At 38.5% G+C, this 17,252-nt stretch overlaps 1 protein-coding gene across 2 annotated transcripts; it reads left to right on the top strand.

Annotated features, from left to right (window-relative positions):
- Nucleotides 1-2,266: 2,266 nt before the first annotated feature.
- On the top strand, nucleotides 2,267-16,554 carry LOC120801966. Of its 2 annotated transcripts, none has more exons than XM_040149355.1 (12): nucleotides 2,267-2,417; nucleotides 4,777-4,922; nucleotides 5,328-5,409; nucleotides 5,735-5,870; nucleotides 6,592-6,794; nucleotides 7,081-7,217; nucleotides 7,489-7,630; nucleotides 9,110-9,394; nucleotides 9,497-10,642; nucleotides 10,736-11,526; nucleotides 12,256-13,340; nucleotides 13,454-16,554. In XM_040149355.1, exons 1-12 carry the CDS (start codon nucleotides 2,292-2,294, stop codon nucleotides 13,456-13,458), a joined length of 4,284 nt encoding a protein of 1,427 aa, XP_040005289.1. In that variant the 5' UTR covers nucleotides 2,267-2,291; the 3' UTR covers nucleotides 13,459-16,554. The 2 variants fall into 2 exon arrangements, with proteins under 2 accessions (XP_040005289.1, XP_040005290.1); XM_040149356.1 differs by lacking the exon at nucleotides 2,267-2,417 and adding an exon at nucleotides 3,537-3,877.
- The last annotated feature ends 698 nt before the right edge of the window (nucleotides 16,555-17,252 follow it).

Genomic DNA, 17,252 nt, shown 5'->3' with positions numbered 1-17,252 from the left:
TTTCACAGCCACAACAAAGAGATTCATGAATCTGGAATTATGGTATTGTTAATTTGGCCTCACTAATAACAAAAATGCATAAATGTACATGTTCTTTCTGTCTCATAGGCTATGTTTCGTGGAACGGATAAGTTATCTTATAAAACTACACAAGAAATATTCCCAAAGATAACAGTAAACCATAAACTAAATACCTAAATTTACTCTTGCCTATTTGTAATAGAGTACCTCCTGTATCCACATCTTACCCAGCCCTCCCATCAAAGCCAGTTGTTAATCTTCATTAACACAGAGAGTTCTTTTTCCTCTGGCTTATCAAACTTATTGTTACGAGGATCATATTCAGATGCAGTCGTCTACTTTGAAAATGTGGGAAGAAGAATGTCACTTTTATTCCAACCTATTCTCACCAGAAACAATATGAATATCCGGTTCCAGCTCCACACACCATTGTTGTGGAACACGTACAGGCAGCAAAGTGCTAACTCTGAACCACAGCTCACTAAGGGAGGCTGTAGAAATTGAATAAATTGAAGTGTACGCTATCCCTCCCAAAACTATTCATGACTATGGTGCTGGAAAACACAACTACAACAGAGGGGGCACTGCCAGGAACAGAACCGGTCTCACCAGCGATTTACAAGTGTTTTGCCCCTGAACAAGCTATTATGACCCACACTAAAGTGTCTACTTTTTTTCAAATCTTTTCACAGAGTCTGGAATATAATGTATTATATATAATGTATCCATGTACACACAGGCTTGTGAGATGCTCTCACAAACCCACTGAGCCCACAATCTGTTATGAAAGGGGCTTGCTGCCTAGTGTTTCTCAATTGCAGACAAACAACTGCTGCAGCATAACTGTATGTACACTCACCAGGGAACATCAATGCAGGCATCAGGCAAAGACGAGACAAAGTCTTCTCTATTTCTCCAGCCTCAAGCTGAGTTTTGCAAGACCTAAAATAACTACTGTTGTCCTCGATGGTAAAGTTTGTTCCAAATTCCTTCTCACTAATAGTAAACAATTACAAGGTACAGGGATACTCTGCACAGGACACTCATGCTCTTTTCTGATGTTAATGTTACCATTAATAATTGACATCAATTTGCCTTTTAGGCTCAAAGGACTCTTTGGAGAAGAGTTATCACCTGTGCTTTTTCTTTTCTTTTGCTCTCTTCCTATTTTTATATTTTTGTTTTAACTTGTATTTTTTCTTCTTCTTTTTTAAGTGACATAGTTTATAGGCAAATATGGGCATGAATCTTTTTTAAGGTGAAATGTCTGACATTCATCACTACTGACTATATTATATTTTGTAAAAGAAAGCCAAACATTCATCTCTTCTATATAGTTTTTTCACATTTTGCCAAAATTGCTGTAACCTTGTACTTGAGTATGTAATTATTCTCCTTGTTTTTAAGGGTTATCTACATTTGAGCCTGTAACACTCAAAAATGGCTTATTGTAAATTCTACTGTAAACAATTTCCTTGATATCTAAGATAATAGTAATCTGATCTTTCACAGAAAGAGAATTTGTTAGATGACTACATAAATGTCAACCATTTATTCTGATATTTGAACTGCCATCTCATATAAAATTGAACCAAAGTTTGCAGAATGGTCTAGTCTCAGCAATCTTGATATCCTGTTTGTAGTAAACTAGTATAACAGTCAGAATAATAAATAAATTATTAAATTAATTTGAAGAAGGAGAGCTAAAAGTCAATAGCAGTTGTCTTCACTATGATGGAATAACTATCTCAAGCAAGTTTGGAGTCTAAACAAGTTGATTTTCATAGGGAACATGCATCTCAATGACTGTCTGCAGGTTAGGGCATCAGTAAAAATGTAGGCTATGGTTTATAACTTATTTTGTTTTTTTTGACAGTGGATAATCAATATATTCATATCTTTTGCTCAAGATTATGTTTCCGCCTCAAACCAATGGCATCATGTAGCAAATTGACATTCAGCCTCCATAGACAGGGGCCAACCAGGGGCCAACAGGCTACAGATATTTTCTAGATGTTATTCCGTCAATAGTCCCTTTTGTCAAATAGTTTAATTTTAATCAACCAGACTTCATCCTTTTAAGCTTTAAGGGACATTTTAAAAGGTTGGACATGGTTGTCTGTTGTATGGTGTCAATAAACTTAAAAAACTTTATTAATACATGTGTCGTGACGGTGTTGCCAGGTTGGTTGTGTTTTGTCGTGGGAGATAGGAGGATGCTATCTTACAAACCTGGCAACTTTGACTATGCGCTGGATACAGCAGCCAGTATGGCGGACAGCGAAAGTGATTTGGAAACAGACGGACTTGAATCAGCCCTGGACACATTGTGTAAAAGACACTGCAGCGACGAGTCGTCTCTGAAGAGCAAAGACTATTGCTCTGAGTTTTGTGAGGTATGTTAGACCCCATTTTGTTTTGTGGTCTACCGAGTCGGCGTCTGTTTATTGCTAACGCTACTAGCTTCGTTGGCTAACATTAGCCTCCAGACTAGCTCTATTAATACAGTTGTGTAGCTAGCTAAGAGTGTGGCATAACCCACCAGCAGCGCCACAGACATGGTAAACAGCATGTAGATAGATATAAACTGAGCTCCTGGCTAAGTAACTCCAGGTAGTAAATGTGTTTTTAGAGATCGCTGCCTGATATTTGATAATATTTAGCTTTATAGCAAGTCCGTTAAGCTAAGCTAATTAACGGTATCAGGTCTTCCAGCGACCTGTTTAACTGCAGTTATTATGAACCCTTAATTAAACAATGAGACAGTACTACATGCTCTGCTCTCAAATACCACTAGTTGATATGAAATGCCAGGTTAGGTAACGTAAATACATACAAATGTATAGCCACCAACGGAAAACTTAATTTTTTTTCAGTCATCATGTAACATAACGTTATCAGCAGTAACGTTAGCTTAAATAGTACAAGGTAAACTTACTACAGCCCAGAAGGACTGTGAACTCATTGGATGTGCCCCTGTCACAAATCAGTTTGATTTCAGCCTTGTTTTTAAGAAACTGTGATTAACGATATTCGAGCCGAATTAGTTTACTAACAATCATCTAACGCTGGTGAGTCCCTCCTTTTGGAGAGGTCTGTTACCATGGAGATGTCTGTCAGAACAGAGCCAGGGCATGTTGAACTGTAAAACATAACAAGGTATTACACCACACTACACACGGTGCAGCTTTACAGCGTTTGCGAACACTGCTTAAGAATCTGATTGCGACAGTATGAAAGTTAGGAAGATGTTTTGTAATATAAGTAGTTTGTGACTTTGTGGTCATCATGTTGTGCTCAGGGAGTACTACAATAAACAGTCATTTGCAGTGGCTTCAGAAAGTATTCAGACCCCTTCACTTTTTGCCGCTTTATTGTGTTAAAGATTGCATCCCGTTTGCTTTAATTATCCTTGAGATGTGTCTAGAACTTGACTGGAGTCTACCTGTGCCAAATTTAAATGATTGGACATACAGTAGTATCAAAAGGCCTCTACCTTTTTATATAAGAGCCCGCGATTCACACTGTATGTCAGGACAAAAACCAAGCCATGAATTCCAACAAACTCTCTGCAGACCTCCGTGTTAAAATTGCCATAAAATCATTTCTAAAGCTTTGAGTGTTCCAAGGAGCAGAGTGGCCTCAATATTTATGAAACGGAAGACGATTGGAACCACCACAACTCTTCCTAGACTTTGCCGTCTGGCCAAACTGAGTACCCAGGCAAGAAGGGCTTTGGCCAAAGAGGTGACCAAGAACCCAGTGATCACTCTAACAGGGCTTCAGAAGTCCTCTGCAGAGATGGGAGAACCTGCTGTAAGGACGACCATCTTGGCATCATTCCATCAATCAGTTTGTGAGTAAAAGGCAGCATTTAAAGGACTCTGAGCGCATGAGGAAAAAATCTCTGTTGTGATGAGATACCAACCCTACAGTGCAGCATGGTGGTGGCAGCAACATGCTATGGGGGGGTTCTTAGCAACAGGGACAGGGAGACTGGTCAGAACTGAGGGAAAGATGAGTGCAGCCAAATACAAAGAGGTCCTTCAAAGAAAACCTGCTCCAGGGTGTACAAGACCTGACAGTGGGGCGATAGTTCACCTTTCAGCACAGCAATGATCCAAAGCATACATACAAGACAACACTGTAGAGGCTTTGGAACAAGTCTTTAACTGTCTTTGAGTGGCCCAGCCAAAGATCAGTTTTAACCCCATAGAACATCTGTGAGGAAATCTGAAGATGGCAGTTCCCAGTTGCCAAGCTTGAGAGGACCTGCCAGGAAAAATTTGATAAACTGCACAAATCCAGGTGTGCAGTGTTACCCAAGAAGGCTTGAAGCTGTACTTGCCGCCAAAAGGGCTTCTACAAAGTCCTGAATTAAGGGTCTGAATACTTTTGTAATTGACAGGTTTCAGGTTTGATTTGTAATAAATTCACAAATTTCTAAAACATGTTTCCACTTAGTCATTATGGGTTATTGAGTGTAGATTGATGGGCAAAAATGGCAATTTCTACCTTTTTAAATGCGTATATAGAAAAGAAAAAATATGACTGTGCTGAATTTTGTCAGCTAAGTGTTTAACTGCTAAATTGAAAAAAGTAATTGTGGTGATCAATTGCAGCCCATTTCTTTTAAGTAAAAGAACGCTTGTAGTGTTGGATTGTATGAGATGTAAGATAACTCTTAACTCGCAACTCTTGTTGTATTGAAATATCTTCATTGTTTTTGTGGCGTTCTATTTTCTTTCTGGACAGCTGGTTGAGGAGTACACAGGGCAATGGCAAGTTCCTCTTCCCCAGCTGAAGGTGCTGCGGACAGCACTCTGCAGTTTCACCAAAGCCACTGCTGCCTTCCCTGATGACTGTCAGCATATCCACTATGTTCTCAGTAGTCTGGCCTTGTAAGTAGTTTCTTACTTGGAAACTGAATATTTTTTGTAGATGAACAGACATACTCTATTTTCCACTCGTAGTTCAGTAACTCTTACCAGAAAGCATGGTACGTCAACTTCAGGACAGAACCAGTTGCTGCCATTCGGAGCGATGTGTGGATCTGTTTTAGCATGAATAACCCCTGTTGAAAAAACAGTTTCTTTTAACGAAATGCTGTTCTTCGTGGACCACAGTGAAACATAGAACATAAATTAAGGATGAGTGCAAAACAATAAATTGGTGCGAAAAACATAATAATTGTAGACTAAAACTGTAAACAAAAATTATTTTGTGTGAATACCACACAGCCTTAAGGGGTGACACAGTAAGTTGCTGTTTTTTGGCAAACTTTTTTTTCTCTCACTGTCTTGCAGGAGCTTCTTTGAACTGATGCTGTTTTTCAGCAAAGAAGAATTTGTGGAAGACCCTTTAAAAGACATCCTTGATTCCTTTCAGGTGACAAAAACTGACCCACTGTCTCATTTTTTTTTTTTTTCTTATTCACACAACACACTTTCATAAGACATAGCTGCTGTACCCGTCATTAGTAAGCGGTGCTCAGTGTTAAGTAACAGTTACAAGCAGCCGAAACCAATATAACATTGTCAGTCTTACACCAATGTTTTATGAGCCATTGTTTCCCACAGCTACTCATAATTTTGACTGTTTTAGTATGCCATTAAGTATCTTAACACTTAATGTTGTGATTGTTCATCTCACAAAAAGGGTGTGTGTTCTGAAAGGAAATTTTAGTAAACCAGTTTTTTACCACTCTTTGCAGGAGTGTCACTCTCAGCTCCTGAGGCACAGGAATGGCTACTTTCAGCATGTGAAGCAGATCATCAAAGCAGGAGGCCCATGGGAGAATCCAGTGCTGCAAGGAATCCTCAAGGAGGCAGACTTTCCACCAAAAGAGGGTAGGCTCGTGATCATGTTTAATAACTGAGAGGGAATGAACACAGAGAGCACTGCATTGTCAAGTGGGGCACTCCGCTCCTGTGACCAGACTCACTTTTGATAGGGCCGATTGGGGCTGTGTCATCAATAAAAGTAACCAGCTTAATAGAGTGGTACAGGTAGGAGAGGAGTTGTGAGAGCACACAGCTCTGGAGCAGCAGGGATGGATTGATAGGGAGCGTGACAGATTGTGTTCTAGCCTCACCTTCCTGTCTGTCATTCATTAATCACTATCACACTGTTAGTCCACACTGTTTGATGGAGAGGTTCAGTTGCTGCTGTGTTCTATTGATGTCATGCTCTATGCAGTTTTTTTTCTGTTATTTTTTGTTTTGTTCCATTCTAGTTTTTAAAACTCCTCTGAGACCACTCAGCCAGTGTTCATCAGATTTGTTTGCAGGCTCTCCAGGCTGTTGTGGTTAGAAGTTATCAAAATATTTTTGGTTACTTAGATAATAAGACAACCGCTGGCCAATCAGATTGTGGGTGCGTCTTTACATACCTAAGATATTACAATACATCAAACCCTTTGTATCGGAGATCGTCAAAACTCATTGGCCATTATGGAATACTAATGACACCCCCATCAGCGTTATTCTATTTAAAATGACCCTAGCCCACACTTGTATGTAAATACCCCCATTTCATGTGCATTAACACATGTGATTCCCTCCCATGTAGTTGAGGACTACTTGAGCTCAGAGTTGCCAGTATTCTTGGAGCTGCGGGTCCGTTATCTGCAGGCCTGTGAACGAATACAGGAGGCCATGGCCCTGTCTAAAAGCTGCCTGGAAAATCATGAGGCTGGAAAGCACCTGTACTTCCATCAGGCCTACCTGACCTGCCTCTATAAGGCCTCACTGCATGAACATCTTCACAAGGAGGTAAGAGACGAAGAGCAGCAAAGGGAAAGCGCAAATGGAAAAGATTACATTAGCCAAAATGGAGAATAGAAAAAGTTAATGATTTGGTCTGTATAGATTGTTGGACGATGATGTGAATAGAGTCATGAAAAAGACATTCTCTAAGAATAACATTTGATAGACAAGAATATTTAAAATAGTTTCTTCTGTTCCTCGTATCCCTCATTAATTGTAATGTATTTTGATTTACTTTTTTGGTGTTTTTTTTTATATGTATTTATGTCCTTCTACATATCTACTTCCTCAGATGGCGGAGATAGATGGCCGTGATGCAGTGGAGATCATCTGCAACACAGAGAGCGTTGAAAAAGATGAGCTCCTGTTGTCACTGTGTAAAGCTTTCCTTACCCAGCATCTACACAATGGAGACATGTATTACATCTGGTAAGTATAATCTTCAGACAAGTACATCACACTAATATAACTAAATATATACTTTCAGTAACTTTCAGAAGCATTCTGTAAATTGCCCAGTGTTTGCTCAATATGTCTATGGTATATACATGAATTTTACAGTAAGGGGAGTTATTGGCAGGATACATACATTGATTTCTTAATTTGGTTCAGTGCCCCTTTGTTAATTGACTCACGAATTATGACATTTGTTGTTTAATGAAAATATAACAAAACTAGATGTGCTGCTGCCTTCCTGCAGGGACCTGGTGTTCATCTGGAGTAGATTGCATCTTAGGGCCCATCCTTCCAGACAGGGCTTCCTGGCTGAGTGCTTACAACTTGCTGCCTCTGCTACCAATGTCAGAGCCATCTTCCCCTTCGTCAAACTGGTCACCACAGAGGTGCGACATGACATCTCAGCATCATCTTTTCCCACATTGTGCTTTTCAGGACAATGGATAAGAAAAGATTCTGCACATTGTTTGAAGCTTGCATTTAAATCATGTATTGACAAGCTGGTAACACTTTGATCTGACAAGGGTCTCACTCAATGTCTCATACCTAAGGAAGATATTAGTTGGATTAGAACTTAACCGTCTGAAGCACACAGCCTCACTTTGGTGTTGTCACTCTCCAGCAGAAAACAAAGCCATAAACTATATACAGTGGCTTCAGAAAGTATTCAGACCCCCTCACTTTTTGCAAACTTTATTTTGTTGTAGATTCATTTTAAATGGATAGAAGTGCCATTTCTTCCCTTCAGTCTATTCTCAGTAACCCATAAGGAACACGTGAAAACACGTTTTAAAACATTTCTGCTACTTTATTAAAAAATCAGAAATGTAAATCTGTCATGCACAAAAGTATTCAGACCCTTTGCTGTGGTACTCCAAATTGTGGTCAGGTGCTTCTTGTTTGCTTGAATTATCCTTGAGATTTATCCATCAATCCTTGAATAGAGTCAACTCGCAGCAAATCAAACTGATTAGTCATTGTTTAGAAAGGCACACATCTGTGTATATAAGGACCCACAATTCATACTGCATGTCAACACAAAACACAAGCCAAAAAGGTCCAAGGAACTCTCTCTAGGCCTCTGCAACACAATTTTGTGGTGAGGCAGAGACAATGTCGAGGGTATAAAACCATTTCTAAAGTTTAGAATTTTCTCAGGAGCACAGTGACATTTTTAATAAATTAGCCAAGATTTCTAAAAAACATATTCTCCCTTTGTCATTATGGGATAATGAGTATAGATTGATGAGATTTGATGACCAAAAATATCAATTTTATCTATCTAAAATAAAATCTACAATGCAATAAAGTGTGCAAAAAGTGATGAAGTCTGAATATTCTCTGCAATAAAATGTAAACAGTGCACACTTGTGCAGTCAAAATTAACATGTTTTTCATTTTGGCTCTAGTCATTCCTTCTATCCACCATTTTATTATCTATGTGTGTGTGTGTGTGTGTGTGTGTGTGTGTGTGTGTGTGTGTGTGTGTGTGTATATATATATATATATATATATATATATATATATATATATATATAGATATATATATATATATATATATATATATATATATATAGAGAGAGATATATAGAGATATATAGAGATATATAGAGATATAGATATATAGAGATAGAGATATATATATAGAGATATATAGAGATATATATATATATAGAGATATATTATATATATATATATATATATATATATAATAGATATATAATATATATAATATATATATATATATATATATATATATATATATATATATATAATAGATATATAATATATATATATAATTATATATTATATATATATATATATATATATCTTATTAAATAACTAATGTTTATTTTTTTGAACAGGTGGGTGGTGAAGGAATCCAGGTCTGTGTGGAGCTCTGTGCCAGGGCCTTGCAGCTATGTGACATGCCGGCTGACTCTGTAACCCGGTCACTGGTTTGCAAGACCATCGCCTTCCTGCTGCCTCATGACCTGGAGATTTGTCGAGCGTGTGCCCTACTGGTCTTCTGCCAGGAACGCAGCCTGGAGGCTTACCGAACTGTCTGCCTGCTTTACATGCATCCTGACCAGGAGCCCCATCCCCACAACAGCCCTGTCCGGACCAATGTTCGCTTCCATATTCTGCAGGTTGGAGGGGGTAAAGAGGGGAATACCTTCAGCATCATATGATATATTGGATATATTAGCATTAGGATTTGTGCCTAACATTTTAACATCTCTGTTTTTCAGATGCTGAAGGAGCGCCTGTGCTTTGACCCTGAGTTTTGGAACCTCCTGACCCTCAGGACCCGTTGCTTGGAGTTGATAAGTGACAAGGTCATGAAGGCTGCTGTTCTAAATGAGATGAAGGAAGAAGAGAGTATACAGTATACTGAATACAGTGAAGAGCTGTTAACAAATAATTGTTTAAATGACTCATGCACTCAGAGTTTCAATTTGTGCCAGTGCACTGAAGCTACATTTGTTAAACAAGACCTCCCAGAAAAGCAGATTATAGGTGGACAGGTAGGAAAGTGTGTTTCTCCATCAAATAATGATCTCTTGAAGAGTAGAAAATGGAGGAGAAGACTGCGGAGGAGAAAACATTCTGTGTCTGATGATGAGGCAGACCCTGGTGATGATCCAGAGATCACATACAATCTCAAATCCACGTCTTCGGGTAATAAGCCTATGTACTCACTAAGAGGCAATCACACTAACATGGAAAATTCTGCTTCTGCAAAGCTCCCTCTAAACCGCAAGAGAGAGTACTTGTCTAGATGTGTGAAGAGCCAAATTTTGAAAAGGAAAGGTCAGAAGAAAAGATGGTTGCAGGGTCTTCCAAGAGTGGAGCAGGTACAGACAGTTAAAGAGAAGAAGGTCAAAGTTAAAGGGAAAAAAAGGGGAAGGAAGCCTTTACTGAAACTGGAACTCTCTTACCCTGATAATGACATATTCCTTACTGAGGACACATCTGGTTTTGAGTTGAACACAGAAGTCACAGAGCAGGATATGCCTCATCTGGAGAATGAACTTGGACAAAAAAGTGAACAAAAAGAAAATCAACTTGAGCAGATGACTGACCTTGAGAAAGAAAATGGACTTGGGAAACATACTGACTTGTTCTCTGTTAGCAGGCTCAGTGGACAAACCCAAGAGGAATCTCAAACACAGCTTAGTTCAGAGCTTGCTGTTGAAGCTGATCCTGAGCTTGATGGACCACCTTTAGAGTTACTGGATTGTCCAATAGAACTGTTACACAGTTACTCCCTTAAATCCAAAAAGCCTGACAATGAGAAACTCCAACCTCAAGAATCCTCAGCAACAGATGAGCTTAATGGTGATGCAAAACAGGAGCCCCAACCCACAGTGGTAACAGAAGTCTCAAATACTGAGGTCAGTTATTTGTCTCTAATTTTATCTAATAGTTGTATTGTTTTGAATAAACTATACAGCAGTGATTTCAATGGTTTGTTGTCTTTTCTTCAGGTGAAAGCCAAGAGAACATGGAAGGACAGAGTACTCCGAACTCAACAATATGCCCATTTGACCCACCACTGCAACTTCTGCCGCAAAGACTATAAAGGCTTGAATGTCATGAGGCATGCTCTCTCCCACCTTAAAAGTACTAAACTAAGATGTATACTCTGTGGAAAACGCTTTAAACAGCTTCCTTTTGCCAAAAAGCATGTTCTGGAACACATTGATGAAATGTGCAAGCAAAAACCCCCTGATAAGGACCCATGCACTGAGGACACTCCAGCTGCTAATGGAATAGCAGATAATGTGGAAAATCAGAACCAGCCTCAGGGTGAAAATCCGACATCTGTTTCTGATGAGGAAACTCCTCAACAGAAACCTGGAGGCAAAACTAAAGTTTCCAGCCTCAGGAGGGAAGATCGAATCATCAGAAACCTGCGCACCCTCATCAAAAAGACATCTGTGCTTCACAAAAAGTGCAAGAACCCTAATTCAAATATTTTCAAGCAGGTAGATTTCAAGGATGAGCAGGTAGTCATTAAAGATGGCATGGTGATTGTAAGAGATCCATCTGTAATGAAGAACGAGGTGGAAGGAGACGGGAAGGAGAACCCAGTAGGAGAAAATGGCTATGGTTTGGACATCATATATCACTTGTGCCCTTCAGAGTCCTGTGATAGAGTATTCTTGAGGATCAGCACCACACTAACAAAGCACGCTATCAAATGCCATATTAATGAAGAGAAAGTGCTGGAGAAGACTTTTGTTTGGGCCAAGCACAAGTGTACCCTCTGTCTCAGGTAAGATGTACAGTATATCAGCATCACAGACTAACTTACCTAGACTTTAATGTCACAATTTTCACATAACTGATTGTTAATGACTGTGTCTTCTTTGTTTATTAAAAAAAATCTTCAACTGTGTAAAAGGTGCAATTAAAAGGTGGGGAATTGGATCGCTCATACATTACAGAATGTGTAGTATTAATTTCTGGTATAGCTGGCCACTAATACAGATTTCCAATTCTACATCTAGTACCTAAATCACAAATTTAATTGAGTTATGAATCAATCAGCAACTCATACTTTCCTAGCAAATGCGTGTGGGACAGATAATGTAAAACACTGAGGATGATGACACATTAGTAGAGATTAAAGCAGTGCCTTTCTATCTTAAATACAAGTTTTGGTTCTGTTTTGGATTTCAGCATTTGAAAGACCAACCATTGGTTGTTTGTAAATCCAGTGGCAAAGTCAAGTGAATGAATATTCAGGTTCACAACCATCAAAAACCTGCATGTTGGGGAAAAAATTTGATATGCTTTTTTCTTTAAAAGTCTGTAACTGTACAGAATTCCTTATTTTTTCCTTCCTAGGTGCCAAATGTACAAAAATTGTCTTTAAATTTCACTGTTCTTTATATATTCAAAAAGAGTTATTTTTATTACTCAGTCCATTGATAAATGTTCTGCACAGCAAAATATGTTCTTTAGAAGAACTTATTGTACTGACTGTGCTTTCCTCCAACAGGCAGTTACAGTTTCTCCAGCATTATAAGGACCACATGAAGCTCCATGATACTCCTCTCCAGCACTTCTGCTACCATCTAGAGTGTAACCAGCATTTCTTGACACACCAAGAATTGAAGGACCATGTCACCACCCACCAGCCCTTCAGACCCCAGTGTCCCTTCACAGACTGTGAGAAGCTGTTCTCAACCCTTCAGGGCCTCTATGACCATGAATGGAGACACTACATCCCAGCACCTCAAAGAGAGGAGCTAGAGTTGGGACCAAGCAGACAGAAAAAACAAAATGCTGAAGCTCCGTGGAAGCAGAGAGTGAAGGTCGAGGAGTTATGGCTGCAGAATAAAAAGGGGCCGAGGGACAGTCCCACCCCTGATCACGTTGAGGCCTCTAATCTTGAGGATCTCAGGGAAATGAGCAAAACTGAAGAGCAGGATTGTGAAGTAAATGTTCCAAACAGTAGTGAAGACCTTTCCAGATCAGATAATTGTTCTGAGAAAACAGTGAGTTATGAGCCCACGGACGACAGCAAAGCCACCATCAATGGATATGAGGATGTGACAAAAAATTTGTCAGATGGATCGATCTTCACTTCCCACACTGGCACTGCTGCAACCACTCCAAGTAAGAAGTGTCGAAAAAGAACGCCAATCGAGTGGGACCCTTTGAATGTCAGAGACCTTGAGGACTTGTCTACATTGGCTGAGGGAGTCCAGCAGAAACTGGGAGAGCCACACATCACTGAGCACAAAACCTTCAAACCTGAAGATCCCTCCTATGCGACCTTTGTCAAAGCTCCTTTCATCCGGCCACCACCCTCCACCTACCTGGATGAATCTCTGCTCTCAATGCGCAAGAGGAGGTCCACTAATGAGGCTGCTCTTAGGAAAAATGTATACTGGAGCAATAAGAAAAAGAAGGAGCCCGTCCAAGAGAAGGAGCAGCAGGTAGATTATGTGGCCCCTGAACAGAAGATCAGACATCGCTGCGACAAATGTCTGTCCTCCTTCAGCAGCTTAGAAGATTTACAGAAACACCAAGCCCTTAACACTTGCTCTGCACTCTTTGGCTTCGATTCGGATGATGAAAGTAAGTGTACTTAATTCACTGATTAAAAAATGTATTAACCCATTATTATATGAATATTTCTAACCCCTTTGAACCACTGGATAATCATTTTTGTGTTTTTTTTTTTTTTTTAGATTAGTGCACGAAGAGGAGCTGAAGCTGGACTGACCATTATACTCCATCACATGGCTCAGGGCAAGCCTTGAAGATAAATGGACACTGGAACCCTTTCTCAATACAGTACTTATTTAATTCTTGGATACCAGTTTGATATAAAGGCTGGATATGTGCCAAAATGGTTAATTGGAGGATTTTATTAATTTATAAACCTTCTGAAGCAATAATTTTGACAGCTAAAACCAGTTTTGAACACATTGTTTTTCCTTCAGAACATCATCAATCAAAAAAAAAAAAAAAATCAGCGATAAATTTATTAGGGATGACACGGTGGGGAAATGTTCCCACTGGGTAATAAACTCATGACAACACCAGTGCTACTGATTACACTGAACATGATTCAAGAAATGGTGTCGGCTCAGTATCTGCAGAGCGCTTACTGATATTTAACTTTAGATCTTTAGATCTTCCCCTTACTTTTTGAACGAAACGAATGCGTGTTACCTCCAGATGCTGCCACCTTCTTCAGACAAAGTTTGCAGATTGCCTCACTAATGCTATCAGGTTCCCTTTTGGCATTAGGTTTAAATCCAAAATATTGCCAAATAGGCGCTTTTGCTTTTCGCTTTGATACCAAATCCTCCACCATCATCTTGTCGGTCAACTCTCCTCTCATCCCGTGATAAGACTCCGCTATTCTGTGATGCAACTCTGCTCCGCTGTTGCACAGACCAGACACTTTCAGTTTATAATTGTAGCGTACATTGAGTATTTATAACTGGTATTTTACAAATTAAGAGTTTTTTATTTGATGAATGTGGGTGCTACCACTATGCGCATAAATGAACCAAATGGGTTTTATGTCTATATAAAAAAAAAAAAAAAGTCGGTGGGGCTGGTGGGAAAGTTGTATGTGCCTGAACACCGTGTTACCCCGGTAACACTGACTGTCGCGGGAACCCTAAAATCTATTAATTCTCATAATTTATGATAATATTTATTCACCTTTTCAAACAAAATTAGTCATAAAAACAAATTTTGTTTTCTCAGCATATCTAAAAGTAACTTTAAAATGTCTGGGAACTGAGAAACAATATACAGGCCAGGATGACCTCCCTAGAATAAAAAACAATTGTTTTGCAAAGTACGTACATCCATAAAATAACTTCACACATATATCAGTATTCCTTTTTTTAAAAAAAAATTCCTTTCTCACAGAATGCCAGCGTTGTAATGACAAACTTTTGCTGGATTTAACATACTGTGGTAAAGTTATAGTACCATTTGAAACAGTATGTGTCATGTTGAGGTAATGGTTTGTGAACCTGCTTAGGTAAACATAGTGCTCTTCAATGTATATGCATTTCTAAAACATCATTATTGAAGCAACTACACACAGTTTCAACCTGAATTTCAAGCAAATTCCATAGCAAGTACTGACAAATTTATTTCAGTCATTCATTTTTAGTGACTAGGTAGAAGGAGGCAAAGCTGGATGTATGGATAAATGAAATGCTTTTGCCTTTTCTAGCATACTTTGACATGCTTAGAGGTCAGTAATCTATCACAATACACAATTAATCATAAGAAGGTGGAGGAGTCCAGGTCTGCCTGGTCTATTTCTTGGTATTTTATCAATTCTACATAGAAGTACCTTATAACTAAACACTCATCTGCAAATCTTGCTGTCAGTCACTTGACAAATAAGCAAAAAAATGCTTTATTAGGTGTGTTTTGCACCATACTGCATCAGACATTTCAGTAGTCACGGCCATACAAAGCAATGGAGGAATCCCCTTCAGAAATTGGTATAGCTTCAAAAATTACTCAATGCCATTTACTAGAAATGCCAATGCATTTCAATCATTCATTTCTGGTTGTCTTTCAGTTTAACCTGTTGACACTTAATAGTGCATTCCCATTTGGGTCATATACTGAAGTCAGGTAAAGTAAGCCTGCGAGATTGTAATTTTTTTAGTCATATTTTTAAAACGTTCACATATTTAATTTGAACTTATTAAGGGTTTCTTTTTCTCTGTCTCCACTCAGACTTTTTGGAACATTTAGTTTAATTTATTTTTTGGAAAGATTTAAGAAGAAAAGATTGTTGCCAGCAAACTGAAAGGATCTAGCTTCGAATCAGTTTTCTCATGCCTTGTTGGTAAAAACTCTTAGTGGCAGAGGCCAAATGATGCCAGAAACAAGGCATCCTTAATGGCTTCAGCTTATGATCTAAAAGCAATCCTGTTTTTTTCTTAAGAGTATGGATTTTACATGCAGTACATCATAGCCAGAGTTTTCACCTGTATGAAATATTGTGAAAAGGCATAACTGATGGAAAGTTGAGATCAGTGCATGTTGCCCTCTCTGTTTAGAATTTACAGTCTTCCAAATAAATCATGGGCCACTCTGAGCTTTGGTCTTTGTAGAGAGGATGTATAAAAGAGGTTCATTAGACATGACAGTAACAGTGGAAGTGTGGTGGTTGTGTCCTCTTTCCACATCTCTAAACTGTTCAACTTTATTTTAATTCTGAATACATCCTCCAAACCTTTGTCACATACAGCGACTTAAAACTGTAAGAGGAGCTGTTTTCAGCTTAATATGTGTGGGCTGCTGTTTTTTGTAGTTAGACAGGATTGGGTTTGCCTTTCTTGACTAGTCTTCTGGTCATGGTAAGACAACATGAATCACTAGACTCGTTAAAGCCGTGACCAAAAGGTCTGAAACCATGTAAATCTGCCTTCATACTGTCACACTAATTCTCTGTACAGCATATGCATTATTCACACTTTTATTAGTGCCAAGACTGAATCAGTGTTAGACTGTAGGTAAAGATGAACATTAAAAACAGTACCAGTTTGCTTTGAATTTCAAAGTTTTTAATTGTTACGCAGTTTAACTCATTATGTAGAATATTTTTCATTGTTCCTTGTTATGTATATACTTTTAAGATGGTTGATCTGTTTGATAACTTTTTAATGTAATGTTTTTATGGGACTGTGCACTTAAACCTGCTTATTTATATGTACAGATGTTCATAGATTGGATTTGTAAAGGTAATGATTACTTATCTATTTTTCTTAAAGAAAAGGAGATTGAATTTGTTTGAATAAACAAATGATGAATCTAAAAGTCTGTTGTCATGGATGATAGTTATGTTACTGGTATATATTTTTTGTTGCACATTATTCATGTACATGAACAACCAAAGACAGTTTTGCAGTTCTTACGTTACATGCAATGAGATGATACAGTAAAAGAGAAAGCAGACTGACTCAATATATACTTTATTGTAGTTCAGCATTGCATATTTACTATACTTAAACATATTGCTTCATTAACCTCCAGGGAGGAGGAAAATAGAATGATTATATTAGAATCGTTTGTTTAAAAAAGTTTTTGCATCACATTTTCCTGATACATGAGGTCATTTGAAAAATACAGGGATCGCCTTGGGGAAAATGTAAATACAACCCTTGTGTTCTGTTTGTTTTAGTCCACAGAGTGTTCTCCCTTTTTGTTGTAATCTCACTCACTTATTAATGGAGTTAAGTATAATTAAAGCCAAGGATGCATTGTCACTGAAGGCATGTATTCAAAGAAAAAGTGCAGACTATTGTTACGACTTGGTGATGCTGCACATTCTAGCTGACAGAGTCTAATTATGGCTGCCTTAATCAAACTAGGATTTGCACTGTTGCATTCCGACACTAGCGTCTAAATGACGGTTAAGTATTAAGGTCCAACTATTAATGGCGAGTAACGGCTGAACTTACAGGCTCGGAAAACAAGCAGTGGCAGGGAGGCAGTTCT

This window comes from Xiphias gladius, chromosome 16 (assembly GCF_016859285.1).
Source record: "Xiphias gladius isolate SHS-SW01 ecotype Sanya breed wild chromosome 16, ASM1685928v1, whole genome shotgun sequence".
Lineage (NCBI taxonomy): Eukaryota > Metazoa > Chordata > Actinopteri > Istiophoriformes > Xiphiidae > Xiphias > Xiphias gladius.
The sequence above is the reverse complement of the archived record's forward strand: the minus strand, read 5'-3'. Positions and strand labels throughout refer to the sequence as shown.